The 16,322-nt window shown below is 38.0% G+C and overlaps 1 protein-coding gene across 5 annotated transcripts in view; it reads right to left on the reverse strand.

Annotated features, from left to right (window-relative positions):
• NEK10 (NIMA related kinase 10) overlaps positions 1–16,322 on the reverse strand; it is a 208,172-nt gene that overhangs the window by 127,228 nt on the left and 64,622 nt on the right. For all 5 annotated transcript variants that reach the window (XM_077760735.1, XM_077760734.1, XM_077760732.1 and 2 more), the window contains exon 22: positions 6,957–7,032. In XM_077760735.1, the coding sequence (XP_077616861.1) occupies positions 6,957–7,032 (76 nt within the window). The remainder of the gene's footprint in view (positions 1–6,956; positions 7,033–16,322) is intronic.

Raw genomic sequence — 16,322 nt, forward strand, 5'->3', positions numbered from 1 at the left:
TGCTTGAGGTAGAGAGAAATGGACTGTATTGTATTGCATTGCATTGCACTGGATTGTATATATAAAGGCATTGACAATGCCATGGCAGTAGTGTGGCCCTTCTACTAATGCCCTATCCTCAGGGATGCTGGGCCAAACCCTGGAGTTAGTGTCTCAGCTATTGGTTTAATGCCTCTTAGCTCCTAACGCACCCTTCAATAAACAATGGCATTCCTTTAAGTATTTCTCCTATAAAGTGAGCACACTGGTAAGCTTTCTCAGCAGATAGTGTTAGAGGGGTGTTGCAGGAGAAAGAAGCTTCCTGCAATTTCTGTCATGGGTCAGGGGTAGGCATGAGATGATCTATGAGATGATTCCAGGAGTCCTCTATCACCGTCACATAAACAAAAGGCCACCTGGATCAGATTCAAAGGGCCCTCGCCAAGAGTCAACACCCACTGTCAGATACGTGAGGCCATCTTGCACCTTCTGGACAAGATGATACTCCAGTTGAATTTATCCACGTAAGTGAGCCCAATGGAACCAACAGAGGGACTGCATAGAACACCTGCCAAACTGTCATTCACCAGCTACATTTTGGGATGATTTGTTCTGGAACAGCAGATAACCAAAGTATCCGTTGTCCCATCATCAAATAATTCATCTAATTCCTTAGTTATTCAATAAATTAATTTGTGTTTAAGGACAAGAGGACATTTCTTTTGGTCAAACCATCTCTCCCTTTCAGAAAAACATGTTACAATAAGACATCTGGCCATCCTGTAATCCCTCTCACATCTATTTCCAATAGGAAATGTGGACTATTCTACACAACGACTTGGATATCCAATGTTTAAAATAACAAACTAGAAAAATAATTCAGGCAAATGCAGGTAAAGAAGTTCACTGTATTGTTTACAGGCCTGTGTTTACTTGCAAAAATAAAGACTGAAGATATGGAACTTGGAATTACTAGTCGATGAAGGAGCAAGGACTTCCACTGACAAAAATCAATCATGAGAGAACTCCCTTTCTTGCTTTTTGTGCGGCTAGGGAGTTCAGAACAAATCAGACTCTGAAAAAAATCCATAATGTACATCTCCCAGTGCATCTATATTTAAACTTCTATCTAAGCCAAGCCAAGTGCTTCACGTTGTCAGAGACACACAATATGAAAACTAGCCATACTATCCATTTATATATTTCCTGTCATGTCAGTGGAATCAAAGACACTATAAGCTCAAAATATATAAAGGTATAAATGTTCTTAACTTGAATTTTTTTCTTTTCTTTTCTAGAAACTCCCTAAATTTTCAGTTAGCATTCAGAATGTCTCTGCACATTCAATCTGTTATCAGTATTCAAAACTTATCTAAAATTATTTCAAAGTGATGAGTGATGAGAAAACAACTGTGGAAATTAAGGAAAAAATGTATAATGAGACGTTTTAATAATCAATGTAAAATTTGGTAAATAATACATTCATGATGAGGGCTACCTGTCAGGTATGCATTCTAGCAGACAAATCACACAATGTTCGTAAAGCAGCCACCAGTCAGAGTACACTATATCTCATTCCTGACACATGAGGTCAGTCTACCCATGGCTGACCAATTAGCAATCAGCCCAGCAGGGTGGCTGAGAACACACTGCCACAGCCTGGCTGTCTGATTTATTTTATTTTTTTCCCTTATGCTACTTCTTTTTTTTTTTAATAGCTTATTGTCAAGCTGGTTTCCATATAACACCCAGTGCTCATCCCCACAAGTGCCCTCCTCCATGCCCATCTCCCTCCTCCCCATCCCTCCCACTGCCATCAGTCCTTAGTTCCCAGCATTCAAGAGTCTCTCATGGTTGTCTGAATTTAAATCCAGGCTTTTCCACTTCCTGGCTGTGATATTGCGATGGATCATTCAACCTCCTCAAAGATTACTTTAAATAGTCGCACCTATTTTAAAGGAGGCTGGAAGATTAAATAACTTAATATTTACAGAGCACTTAAAACAGTGCCTGCCATTTAGTAAACTCCATTCAGGTGTTAGATAAATAAAAATCAGTAAAAATATGTAGTTGGTAACATACTGGTATACACTATAGAGTAGAACCCCATTAATAATGCTCTCTAGTAGTTTCTATTCAGAGGCTCCCATTTAAATTCATGAGACCTTGTGACCTGTTCCATTGAGTCTTAAGATGTACTTAGAGTTTAATTTGTATAATTAAATCCTGAGTTTGATCAAAATTCACTCCTACCTCACCTAAGCAGATGATAAAACAGTCCCCTCTCTTCCCTCTTCTCTCCTCTCTCTCTCCCCTTCTCTCTCTCTCTATCATGTGTGTGTGTGTGTGTGTGTGTGTGTGTGTGTGTGTGTGTGTATTTAGCGTCTTGATGGGTCTGTGAGAAGAAAAGAGTGATATTATTCAGGCATACCTTATCCTGTTGGGCACAGAGAAGCCATAAATAAAAGCAATTACAGGTAAAAGTATCCCCACAACTCATCTGCTCAAGGCCCCACTATGGAAAATTTTGTTCCTCCAGGTTCCCTGTCTTTGCATGGTAAATACATAGTCCTTCCCTTTCACACTCCTCAGCTGCTTGGGCCTGGCTGCTAGAAAAATCCTAGCCCCTCCTAGTAACCAAAGCAGCCATTCAGGGAGCAAATATAGAGACAGGGAGGGAAAAGGAACTATAAATAAACACAGCATCAATAATTCCTCTCTATTGTGATTATTAAGAAATGAATCTGATTCTTAGACATAATACAATCTATATATTCAAATGAACACTATCCTTCCAAATTGTAGACTAACAGCAAATATGAATCACTGCGATCTAATGAGTGCTTACCATATGCTAGCCAGGAATTCATTGCTCCAAGCATTCAATGTGCACCATCTCATTGAATCTGACAGTAAGCACTAGAAGGTAAGTAATAATCCCCAAATATAGATGAGGAAACCGAGGCACAGAGAAGTTCAATAATTTATAACTCTAAACAGCAGACCCAAGAGTTAAACCCAGGCAGTCTGATTCCACAGCCTGTGATCGGAATGATGACCCTACCAACCAGCTTGTCTACATTGTCTTTCCAGTTATGATCTTCTTTTTTAAAATTCCTCTTTAGCAATTTCCCTCAGGACCAGTTTATCAGTTATAGAAGAATATTTGTCTCAGTAACTTACAATCATTCCATATTTTATTTTTTTAATCATAATATCCTAATAAACCCATTATTCACTGTTCTAGTAACTATGAAAGATATAAAGATAAATAAATAGAAAAAATACAGCCCCTGGCATTAAGGTACTCACTCTTTCAAACTAAAAATGTTCCCTTTAGCCTTCATGAAGGCAAAAGTCAGAAAAATTCAAAATATGTTAGTGCTTTAGACCCTAATAAAAAAGCACATGGATTCTTAATCATATTAAAATACAGACTGTGGGATATATATAATGGAATATTATTTAGTCATTAAAAAGAAGGAAATCCTGCCATTTGGAACAACCTAGATGGACCCAGAGGATATTATGCTAAGTAAAAATAAGCCAGAGAGACAAAGACCAGAAAAAAAAAAAAAAAAGCTGATTTCATAAAAACAGCGAGTAGGGCCCACAGTGCTTGCCCAGGGCCAGGGGGGGCGAGAGAAAAGAGGAGATGCAGATCAAAGGGGACAAACTTTCAGTTATGAGAAGAATGAGTTCTGAGGATCTAAAGTGCATCATGGTGCCTATGATTGATAACATGGTATTGTTTGCTTGAAAATTACTAACAGTTGACCTTGATCATTCTTACAAGAACACAACAGAAAGAAAGTTTAACTATTAGATGGATATGTTCATTAATCTGATCTTAATTATCATCCCACAATGTATATAGAAAGTCAATTACTGAGTTGTATACTTTAAATATATACAACTCTATTTGTCAGTTTTTCCCAATTACTTAATAAAGTTTTCAAAAAGACGTCTTCAGACAAACACAAGCCAGTTTGACTTATTTTCACCCTAATAATTCAAAAATATTTATTAGGATTCTATGAGTCTGTTCCTCCAGGCCCCAGGGAAACAACAGTGAACAAAACAGACAACAGCCTTACTGCCATGGAGTTCATGTTGTAGAGGGAGAGGCAAATTAAAATAGTCATTTATTTTATTATTATTTTATTTTTTATTTTTATAATAAAATAACAATTAAAATCAAACTAATTAAAATAACAGCATAATGTCAGAGAAGCAGGTGCTGTGAAAATATAAAGCAAAATACAGACTCTGAAGGAGCCTGCTGTTTGGGCAGGTGATCAGGAAAACCTCTCTACAGAAGCAACATTTAAGCAGATACCAGAAGTAAGGAAGTGAACTCTGTAGCTATCTGGAGAAAGAGAAACCATGTAGGAGCATTTGGAAGATCTGAAGGAACGGCAAGAAGGGGGAGAGTGACAGAAGATTAAAATTTTGTTACAGTGGAAAGGAGCCATTTTCTTTTTTGTTTCAGGAACTGTTCATAACTATGCAAGTATTAGAGTATTCATAGGTAAATACTTCTGTGAGTCTATAAAATACCAGACTCTGGGCTCAGGGCTGGGGATAGTGGTGAACAAAACCACACAGGCCTATCACAAAATAAATGAAAAGTTCAATCATATGAAGGAAAAGCACATGGAATGTGTAGACCAGGGGAAACATGCTCTGGCTGGGGTCGGCCGGGGGAGGGGGAGTTACCGAAGAAGACTACATTCCAGCTGATCCGTGGAGGATGAGAAAGAATTAACCAGATGGCCAGAGTATTCCAGGCAGTGGGAGCAGCATTTGCTAAAGCCCTGTGGTCAGTGGGCAACAACACACAGGCAACAGCTAGAGATGCACAGAGTGAGATCCAGGCTAAAGTAAAGCTGATGACTTGGCAGAGGCTAGTGTGTGTAGGGTTGTAGGCTTGAAGTCACACTGGGAACTTGGCCTTTAAATTATGGGCAATTGCAAGCTACTGAAGTTTTTTCAGCCATTTAAGAGTTTCAGAGTTCTGGGTATATTGCAGCATTTGTAAGAACAAAAGAGGTACAGTCAATAGTTGGGTGTACTTTACTTTGTTTCTACTTGCCGAGGTTTACATACAGGTTCATTTTGATCCATCCAATGGAAACGTCCTCAGCTTCCCCTTAAATTATCTAATGTCATGATGTGAATGGGATTAGACTAAGCAATAAAGTCTCAAAGAATTCTCATTCCAAGATCAGTCAAAGCTTTCTATTTATGTTAGCTCATACTTGCTTACTATCCAGAAGTCCCAAACAAGTATTCCACGAAGAACGAGCCTACAATGTTTCTCAAAGCTTCAAACTCTAAAATCTGCTGTGAAAATGCAATTGAAGACAGTGTGCAGTTCTTGGACTCAGGAACTGAAGTCAGACATACAGACAAAAATCGGAACCAAGGACCATATTTGGGGATTATTTTCAATGAGAAGGAGAACAGTGACCTTGCCTCATAATGAATCAAATCAGAGGAAGGAAAGGGGCTTTTACTGACCTTGTGTTCCAGCACAATCAGTCCAGTGCCCACAAACCATTTATCTAGCAGCTGAGATACAGCATAAAGAATGCTCTGAGGCACTTCCTACCAGAGTTGATAAAGAGAACTTTCTTCCATTAAATAAGGTAACATCTGAGGAAGCAAAGGCACAAGGAAAGGGAAAACGCCATGGGGACATCAGGCTCCTCGAACTCTCAGGACCCTGCAGGGCAGGGACAGGCATCCCGTGCCTACGTTAATTGGCTCAGAGAAGCTCAGGGTTGCATGATTACAGAATTTGGAGGGAAACACTCTGGAGATGGCTAAAGAGACAATTTTTTAAAAGGCAGGGAAGTATGAGACTTAGAGCAGGGATCATAAAATATATTTGCTTTACTTTTGTTCAATTCACAAATTCAGAAAATGAGGATATGGAAAATTCAAAAGGAACTGGACCTGTCAAGCAATTTATTAGGAAATGTCTTACATTGGGAACAATTAGAACTTGAGAGAATAAATGGCCAGCAGGGTCAGAACCCTGGCCAGAATCTGGACACTATTCTGAACAATTTTTGTAGGAAAGGACTTTTTCAAATGAGACTCACTTACAGAGAATTTCCACCCTCCCTCGAGAAGACTTATTCTGAATTCTATCCCCAGGAATCAACTGCACAGCAACAGACTAGATTAAAAAAGAAGATGGAAGTGACTTGATTGCTTGACCTGCTGAATAAGATTTGAGACTATTTCCCCGACTCTGTTATGTCTACTGACTACTGTGTCTCTTTGCTAATTTCAAAACATTCATGAACAAATGATATGTGAATAGCAAAAGAATATTCTTACTTCCTAATAATTAATGGGTGGTAAAGGAACCCTCGAAGCACATTACATAAGTTACAAGCGTCTTAATTCATCAAAATATAAACGTTCACCTACCCAAGTAGCAACCAACTTTATAAACCTATGTCTAAGTATATATGTCATCATTTATTCATTCACATAATAAAATTTATTCAGCACCTATTATTTGCTAGGTGCTGTGAGATGTATTAGGACACTAAAGAACTTTCTTTGGCCTTTGGATGTTTATAGGCAGAGAGAGAAAAATAGTCACTTTTCAAGTAAGTGCAATAAAATATCCCAAGTGTCATGATGAGTAGCAAGCCTACTTGATTCTTAAACAATAACTGCACACCCACTATGTGCCAAGGATCATTTCTATTTACAAATAACAAAAGCAGTCCCCCCGAGGGGCAGAGTCACCTTAGAGGAAAGATCATTTTTTGTTGTTGTTTCAAACATACATAATGATGTATAAGTGTGTACATGTGTACTATCTGGGTAACTGAGCTACACATTAAATCAGCTTCTTTTCCTAAAGTCATCTTTCCTTTCCAAGCCAAGACACAAAACTAAAGCCCAAATCAGTTAAGAATGGTGTTTTAGAATCATAAAATAATTGTCCTTACCAGGAATACAGGATTGTTCCAACAACAGATGTTAGTTTACTGTTTTCTTGTTTTTGCTTTGCCAGCCCAAAGTCAGCTATAATTCACAAAAAAGAAAAAACCATGTCATTATACTTTCCCTGAATTATCATGGTTCCTTAACTTTTTGCATTCTGTACAATAACTATTAAAGTTCACAATAGAAAGCTTTTTTTTTTAACCTTCTGTCAAAATGCCCCATGTGTCATTCTTACACACCACTCTAAGTTTTAATTAACATACATACATCAGGTCATTGTGCTATATACTTTGTTTTCTTTTTAATTTTTTAAAGTTTGTTGATTTATTTTTGAGAGAGAGAGAAAGTACACGCGGGGGAGGCCAGAGAAAGAGGGAGAGAGAGAGAGAGACAGAGAGAGAAAGAGAATCCCAAGCAGGCTCCACTCTGACAGTGTGGAGCCCAATGCAGGGCTCGAACTCACAGACCACAAGATCATGACCTGAGCCAAGACCCTGAGTTGGAGGATTAGCTAATTAAACCACCCAGGAGCCCCATTGCATTATATACTTTGAAATAATGAGATATATCACTAAAATAAGTCTGGCTGACTAAAAAATAGGGCAAAGTACTTACTGAGCTTGTGACTCCACCTTTTAGGTTATCTTTATAATTTTTGAAAAAACAAAATGAATCAAATATTTCAGCATATGCCAGGTATCACCTCATCTGGATGAAAGAAAAAAAGAAAGGAAAGGAAAGGAAAGGAAAAAAGGAAGGAAGGAAGGAAAGAAGAGAGAGAAGGAGAGAGGGAGGGAGGGAGGGAGGGAGGAAAAGGAAGAAACTAAAATTAAAAAATAAGCCAGAAGAGCTACCATGAAGATATGAAGAATCCTATACTAAAGGGAATCAGACTGCACTAATCCATAGCAAATAATGATATTCAGAATCACCTCAAAATATTTATATATCATCAAAGGATTTTGATATTTTAATTTTTTAGCTTAGAACACCAAATATTTATATTTCATATTAGCACTAGCTGTACTTTCCAATGCACCTTTAGGTACTTCTGTTTTAAATCACTCAACAACTTAGGTCAAAGAGATAGAAGCAGATATTCTTCATATCCTCACTCTACAGACTTACTAACATTTCAAGAGATTTAATTACCAGGATTACATAAAAAAGTGCTGATCCAGGGCAAGAATTCAAGTTGCTATACCTAACAAGATTTGATGTTCACAATACCACTTTGTACAGTGCACCATGTGTTGATGGAATTTCACTGCAGTGAACTTTAATAAGAGTATATGATAATGTATCTACACTAATAAATCTTTCAGGTTGAAAATATTCCAAAGTAGTTAGACTTCAAACTAATAATAATTCACATTATTAACAACAATGCCCATTTACTACACAACAGCTTGGAAGTAACACAAATTTGGCTACTTACATGAACTGTCTAAGTTAATACTAACGGCAATCCTGACAGATAGGTATTATTATGGTTCATGCTGCTTAGCCCTTGAAAGCAAGAACTCTGGAACCGGACAGCCTCAATTCAAATCCCGGCTCCAACATGTGCTACTAGCGTAACCTTGGGCCAGTTATTTAATCTCCTTTTGTGGTAGTGTAGCAGGATTCTCGCACAGAGAGTCGTGACACCAAGGCTTTTCTTTCCAGGAAGCAACTTGATTCTGGCCGGCATTGCTCAGTGGGGTTCGTACCTAAGGAACTGAGCCCCGAACACTACGTGGCATGGTTTTTTATATATTTTTTACTTCTTTGTCTCCCATATGTGGTAACATACAAACATGCAGTCTGATTCAAGTGGTCTCATGTTACAAGGCCGTCAGGGATGTTGTCACATACACAAATAGCAAGACGGCCTTGAGATGTTCTTTTTTTTTTTTCTTTCCTTAGGGAGGGGACCCTACCACAGTAGTTATAAATAAGGGTTATAATAGCATAAATATCCAAATGAGCAAGGAAGAAGTCAAACTTTCACTATTTGCAGACGGCGTGATATTCTGTGTGGAAAACCCAAAAGACTCCACCAAAAAATTGCTAGAACTAATACATAAATTCAGCAAAGTCATAGGATATAAAATCAATGTACAGAAATCTGTTGCAATTCTATATACCAATAAAGCAGCAGCAAAAAAAATAAATCAAGGAATCGATCCCATTTACAATTGCATCAAAACCAATATGGTACCTAAGAATAAAACTAACCAAAGGGGTAAAAGATCTGTATGCTGAAAACTATAGAACAATTATGAAAGAAATTGAGGAGGACACAAGGAAATGGGGAAAAAATTCCATGCTCATGGGTTGAAAGAACATTATTAAAATGTCAATACTACCCAAAGCAATCTACACATTTAATGCCATCCCTATCAAAATACCACCAGCATTTTCCACAAAGCTAGAACACACAAATTTTAGGATTGCTTGTTCACTAAAGGTCTTGAATGACTAAAGCAATCCTGAAAAAGAAAGGAGGCATCATGATCCCAGACTTTAACCTCTATTACAAAGCTGTAGTTATCAAAACAGTATGGTACTGGCACAAAAACAGGCACATAAATCAGTGGAACGGAATAGAAAACCCAAAAATGGACCCACAAATGTATGGGCACCAAATCTTTGACAAAGCAAGAAAGAATATCCAATGGAAAAAAGACAGTTTCTTCAACGAATGGTGTTCGCAAAATGGGACAGCAACCTGCAGAAGAATAAAACTGGACCGCTTTCTAATACCATATGCACAAAAGTAAACTCAAAATGAATGAGAGACTTAAATGTGAGACAGGAAACCATCAAATCCTAAAGGAGAATCATAATCCTAAAATCATAATCTTAAAGGAGAATACAGACAGCCACCTCTTTTTTTTTTTTAATGTTTTTATTTATTTCTAGGAGAGAGAGAGAGAGAGAGCATGAGCAGGGGAGGGTCAGAGAGAGAGGGAGTCACAGACTGAAACAGGCTCCAGGCTCTGAGCTGGCAGTCAACACAGAGCCCGACGCGGGGCTCGAACCCACGAACCGCGAGATCATGACCTAAGCGAAAGTCGGACGCTTAACCGACTAAGCCACCCAGGCGCCCCAGACAGTCACCTCTTTGACCTCAGCCACAACAACTTACTAGACACATAGCGGGAGGCAAGGGAAACAAAAACAAACATCACAGGACCTCACAAAAGATAAAAATCTTCTGCACAGAGAAGGAAACAATCCGCAAAACTAAAAGGTAGCCTAGGAGAAGATATTTGCAAATGATATATCGGATAAAGGGTTAGTATCCAAAAATCTGTAAAGAATCTATCAAATTGAACACCCAAAAAACCCAAATAAACCAATTAAGAAATGGGCAGAGGATATGAATAGACATTTTTCCAAAGAAGACCTCTAGATGGCTAACAGACACATGAAAAGATGCTCAACCTCACTCATCATCAGGGAAATACAAATCAAAACCACGATGAGATATTACCTCACATCTATCAGAACGGCTAAAATTAACAACAGAGGAAACAACAGATATTGGTGAGGATGCAGAGAAAGGGGGAACCCTCTTACACTGTTGGTGGGAATGCAAACTAGTGCAGCCACTCTGGGAAATAGTATGGAGTTCTTCAAAAAGTTAAAAATAAAACTCTCCTACAACCCCACAATTGCACTACTAGTACTTACCCACAGGATAAAAAAAAAAAACATGGTTTGGAAGTGGTACATGCACCCCCATGTTTACAGTAGTATTATCAACAATAGCCAAACTATGGAAAGAGTCCAGTGTCCATCGACTGATGGAAGAATAAAGAAGATGTGTATATATACAATGTACTACTACTCAGACATCAAAAAGAATGAAATCTTGTCATTTGCAATGACATGGATGGACTCAGAATATATTAAACTAAGTAAAATAAATCAGTCAGAGAAAATCAAACACCATGTGATTTTCCTCATACATGGAATTTAAGAAACAAAACAGATGAACATATGGGAAGGGGAAAAGGAAAGAGAGGAAAGCAAACTGCAAGAGACCAAATAATAGAGAACAAACTAAGTATTGATAGAGATAGGTAGGGGGTGGGCTAAATGAATGATGGGTATTAAGGTGGACACTTACTATGAGGTGCATTGTATGTTATATGTAAGTGACAAATCATTAAATGCTACTCCTGAAACCGATATTACATTATATGTTAACTAAAGGATTGAAATGAAAATTTGAAAAAAACAGCAAAAATAGTAGAGTACAATAATAAAATCTGAATTAAGTTAACAAATGTAAGTATAAGATAATAAACAGTTGAACAACTGATACATATCCTTATTCAGTCTTCATAGCCACTCATATTAGAATTTGTTATTAAAATTTGTTATTGAAAACTGAAACTAAGGCTCAGTTTACTCAGAGATTGAGTAACTTGCCTAAGGTCTCACAAGGAGAAATTAACAGTCAGATGTGAATCTGTCTTATCAAAATCTTAAAATCCTTACCAAAACATAATACTAACAACAAAGAAAAGTTAGGCCCAGATCATTTCAATAACAAATTCTATCAAACACTTAAGGAATAAATATCAATTCTGCACAAACTCAACCAGAAAATACAAGATGAGAGAATACTTCCCAACTCAATTTATAAAGCCAACATTACTCAGAGACCAAAGCCAAAAACATTACAAGAAAAGAAAAATGCAGAAGCGTATCCCCCATGAAAATAGACACACACACACACACAAAATCAACAAAATGCAGGCAAATAAAGTCTAGAAACAGATAAAAAGCATAAATACATAGGGACCGTTATGCCAGAAACATATGGCTGATTCAACATTTAAGAATCAATCAGTGTACAGGGGCGCCTGGGTGGCTTCGTCGGTTAAGCGTCCGACTTTGGCTCAGGTCATGATCTCGCAGTTCATGGGTTCAAGCCCAGCGTCGGGCTCTGTGCTGACAGCTAGCTCAGAGCCTGGAGCCTGCTTCAGATTCTGTGTCTCCCTCTCTCTCTGACCCTTCCCCGCTCATGCTGTCTCTCTCTCTCTCTCAGAAATAAATTTAAAAAAAAAATTAAAAAAAGAATCAATCAGTACAGTTCACCAAATCAACACAATAGAGGAAAATCATATAACCATATGTATAAAACAGATTTGACAAAATTTACCATCTATTCTTTTCAGAAATGTATAAATAGATGTGCATTTCCTTAACTTGATAAAGGGCATCTACAAAAAACTATACCTAACTTTCTACTTAATCCTAAAAGATTAAATATTTTTCCTTTAAGTTCAAAAACAAGGCTGGATGTCAACTAGACTTGTTGTAGTGATCATTTCACAATATATAAAAATACCAGATTATTATGTTGTACATCTGAAAGTAATATATGTAAAATATGTCAATTTTATCTATTAAAAAATAAAACAAATAAATAAAAGATGTGGCAAACTTGTTAATCTATTGATGTAGATGTTGAAGAGACTGTCACATTAGCACATTTTTTAATGTGCCCTTGATAACTGGATTTTTAAAATAAAGCAGAACCATTTTTGTTTTATGTTTCCTTCTGAAAAAGATGAAGACCAAGAGGAAGAAGAACAGAGACAAAGATGAAGAAGAAGAAAATGAGGAGCAGGAAACATATGAGTGCAGTGACAAAGAAACAAATATCTAGGAATAATATGACAAAAGGATGAAAGATCTATGCAGGGAAAATTATAAAATTTTATTACAGAGTCATGAGGGAAGGCCAAACTAATGGAGAGAAACTCCAAGTTCAGGAATTGGAATTCTCAATATTATAAAGATGTAGAGATGCCATTCTTCTTAAACTAACTTATGTAATCCAATGAAATGCCTCCAAATATTTTGGGTAGGATTTCACACATCAAGTGTAAAATCAGCATAAAAATAGGAAGGACCAAAAGAAGCCATGGATTTTGATTAAAAGACAACAGAGTTTCCTACAACATATTAAAAATTATTTGAAGGTATTATAATTAAGACAAGGTAGTATTAACTCAAGGATACAAGAAGAAGAAAATAGAAAAAAAGAAGAAAAGAAGGCAAGAATGTCCACTCTCACAATTCTTACTGAAGATTGTACTAGAGGTCCAAATAAGGACCATATTTGCATGCAAATTTTTGCAAACAGAATTTTTCATTTCTCTTTAATGAATTTCTTGGAGTGAGATTATTGGATGATACAATAAAAAGGTTGTATTTTTCAAAAACCATCAAACCAAAATATTTTCCAATGTTTTCTCACCAGAAATGTATGAGTTCTAGTTGTTTCTACATCTTCTTTGCCATTTGGTGTTGTCAGGTTTGTTTGTTTATTCATTTATTTATTTACTTTTTTGTATGTATATATTTTTTGTATGTATATATTTTTAAGCTCTAGGCCCAACGTGGGGCTTGAGCTAACCACCCTGAGATCAAGAGCTGCATGCCCAGTGGCCACTGGGTGACTCAGCTCGTTAAGTGCTCAACTCCCACACTAGGCGTGAAGCCTACTTTAAAAAAAAAAAGAAAAAAAAGTTGCATGCTCTACCAGCTGAGCCATCTAGGTGCCCCTGTTATCAGTTTGTTTTGTTTGAGAGACAGAGTGTGTGCAAGAAGGGGAGAGGGGCAGAAGGAGAGAGAGAGTCCTAAGCAGGCTCCACACTCAGCACAAAGCCCAATGCGGGGCTCCATCCCATGACCCTGAGATCATGACCTGAGCTGGACTGCGTCTATGTAAACACTGAAAAGAGCTGCAGTGTCCAAGGGGCTTGGGCTTAAAAATATTTTAGGGGCTTTTAGTTCTAGGTCTTCATAGAAATTATCTTCTTTTTATAAAAATGCCATTGATTTTGAAAGGCAAAAACCAAGGAGTGGTATTCACAAAAACTCTACCCACTCCATGTATGGAAGTTAACGCCAGATGTCTGCAACAACACAGACGGTCGAAAGTATTCACGAAGGGAACAAAAGCTCATATTGTTTGGCCATTTGGAAAATTTTGGTAGTATCAGTAATGTTTCAACTTCTCTTTCTACCTTTGTGGTCATATTTGGAGTAGAGGAAAAGGATTTATTTCAGAAACTGTGGTCATAAAAGCATTCATGTGCTATCATAGAAATTCAAAATGGCAACAGATAACATTATACATATAGCATATATGTCAAAGAAATGGGTAAAACAATCTCTCCCTTGATAGAACAAATGATCCAGGAAATGCTAAAACTGTAGCCTGTTTGCACTACAGCCTCTAGCTGTTGACCTCTAGATGGAAAAGGTGCGTGGCCTCTGGTTGAGTCTCTAGATTCTTGATCTGTCATTTACTATCTATGTGACATTGGACCCATAACTCAACTACTCTGTTTTCTCAAATACAGCTTATGAAACTCATCTTTTGCAAGGGGTTGCTCCAAAAACTTGACACCAGATGAGAAGTATTTTGTAATATAGAACACCTATAATGTATTCCTACCCCTCCCCAACCCCACAGGGAGCTGTCACCCACTACCTGTGTTGGTAGTTCCCAAATGCACAGCCACGCCACTCCATCCCCAGCTCTAGGTGGCACCTGGCCCTTCACACCCCAGACTGAGCTTATTATTCACGGTCATCTGGGACACCCCAAAATAGAAATGGCATCTCATCTGCTCCATTTTCTTGGCTTGCAAATCTCTGCCTTTTCTCTTTTGCCTCAGCTCTTGTATCTGAATCTCTCTTTTGATTCTGTGACTACAATTTAAATGTGCCAGGAGCCTAGGCCTCCCTCTTCCTACAAGAACCTAGGTGCATCCCATCAGGAAGCTTTTCCTTCTAATCCATTCCACAGAGTGTTTAACAATGGAACAATCTATGAGCCCCTGTCTTTATCACAGCAAGCCCCCATAAAAGTACCAGAACATCTCCTGATTGCAATGGTTTATCAAGTTTCCAGCTGCCCTGTGCCTTCAAGACTGTCCATTTATTCATTGATTTCACATATTTGTCCATAAATATACACTAATTTATCTACTGGGTGTCAGGAACTGGGCTAAGTACTAAAGATAAGAGAGGAACCAGATCGGAAACTATCTATATTGACATAGCCCACAGGGCTCCATGGTAGAGATACACATTAAACAAAGAATCACACATATAAATTTAAAATTGTGATAAGATCACTGAAAATCAGGTAGATATATGATGTTATGAGAGTAACATAGGAGACATAGGTGATCAGGAAAATCTTCTGTGATAAAATGGTGACTGAGTTAATATCTGACAGAGAACAAGAGTTAACTAAGAAGAGAAAGTGGAGAAGAAACAGCAGAGGACCCTGCATGTGCAAGGGTCCTGTGATCAAGGAGACATGGTCCATTAAGGAACTGAGGGAAGGTCCTGTGATCAAGGGAGCATGGTCCACTGAAGAACTAAGAAATGGCCAGGTGGGTTAGAGAGTAGACAATCAGGGATATGGCCAGATGATGCAAGACCCTGCAGGCCATGTTCACATGGCTGACCCCTGTCAATACTGCCCAACTTAAAATGTTCACCTCAACAAAACTACTAGATTCATCCTTATACAGTACTTGGTTATGAGCACCCCATGCCCTCAAGGATGCCTTTGCCTTTACCTGAAACAATCTTTCTGAGGAAATATTATAAAGAGAAGTGGGGGGCACCGGAGTGTCTCAGTTGGTTAAGTGTCCGACTTCAGCTCATGTCATGATCTCACAGTTCGTGGGTTCGAGCCCCGCATCAGGTTCTGTGCTGACAGCTAGCTCAGAGCCTGGAGCCTGCTTCAGATTCTGTATCTCCCTCTCTCTCTGCCCCTCCCCCACTTGTGCTCTGTCTCTCTCTCTCAAAAATAAATAAATTATAAAAAACAATTTAAAAACAGAGAATTGGCAAAGAGATGAACACTAGAGCCAGATGTGGTCAGTTCCTGGCACTGCCAACCTATTAGTTGGGTGAATTAAGCAAGTTTTCTAACCTCTCTAACTCTTTCCATTTTCTGTGAAGATGGGAATGTGCCTCAGATACTGGATGAGGTAATGAACATAAAACTTTCATCCCATAGTAAATGCTTTAAGAGATGTAGCCATGGGTGGTTATTCCTTTCCTTCAAAGCACAGCGAAAATTTTTACCATGATAAAAGTGTCTTCCCTGAGTAAAATAAAAAACGATGAATGACTATATCAATTTCAGGAACTGATCAATTGAAATCTCTATTATGCTAGGCAATGACAGAGGCATCTACATGAGCATAACTGTAGAACAGTCCAGAAAGATGTCCACCTTGCAACCCCCTCCCATCTACCTTTCTACGCTTTCCTCCTGACTCAGTAAATAAAGGCCAACCTCTCACTTCCACAGCAACAAGATCACCAGT

Source organism: Crocuta crocuta, unplaced genomic scaffold (assembly GCF_008692635.1).
Source record: "Crocuta crocuta isolate KB4526 unplaced genomic scaffold, BGI_CrCroc_1.0 scaffold253, whole genome shotgun sequence".
Lineage (NCBI taxonomy): Eukaryota > Metazoa > Chordata > Mammalia > Carnivora > Hyaenidae > Crocuta > Crocuta crocuta.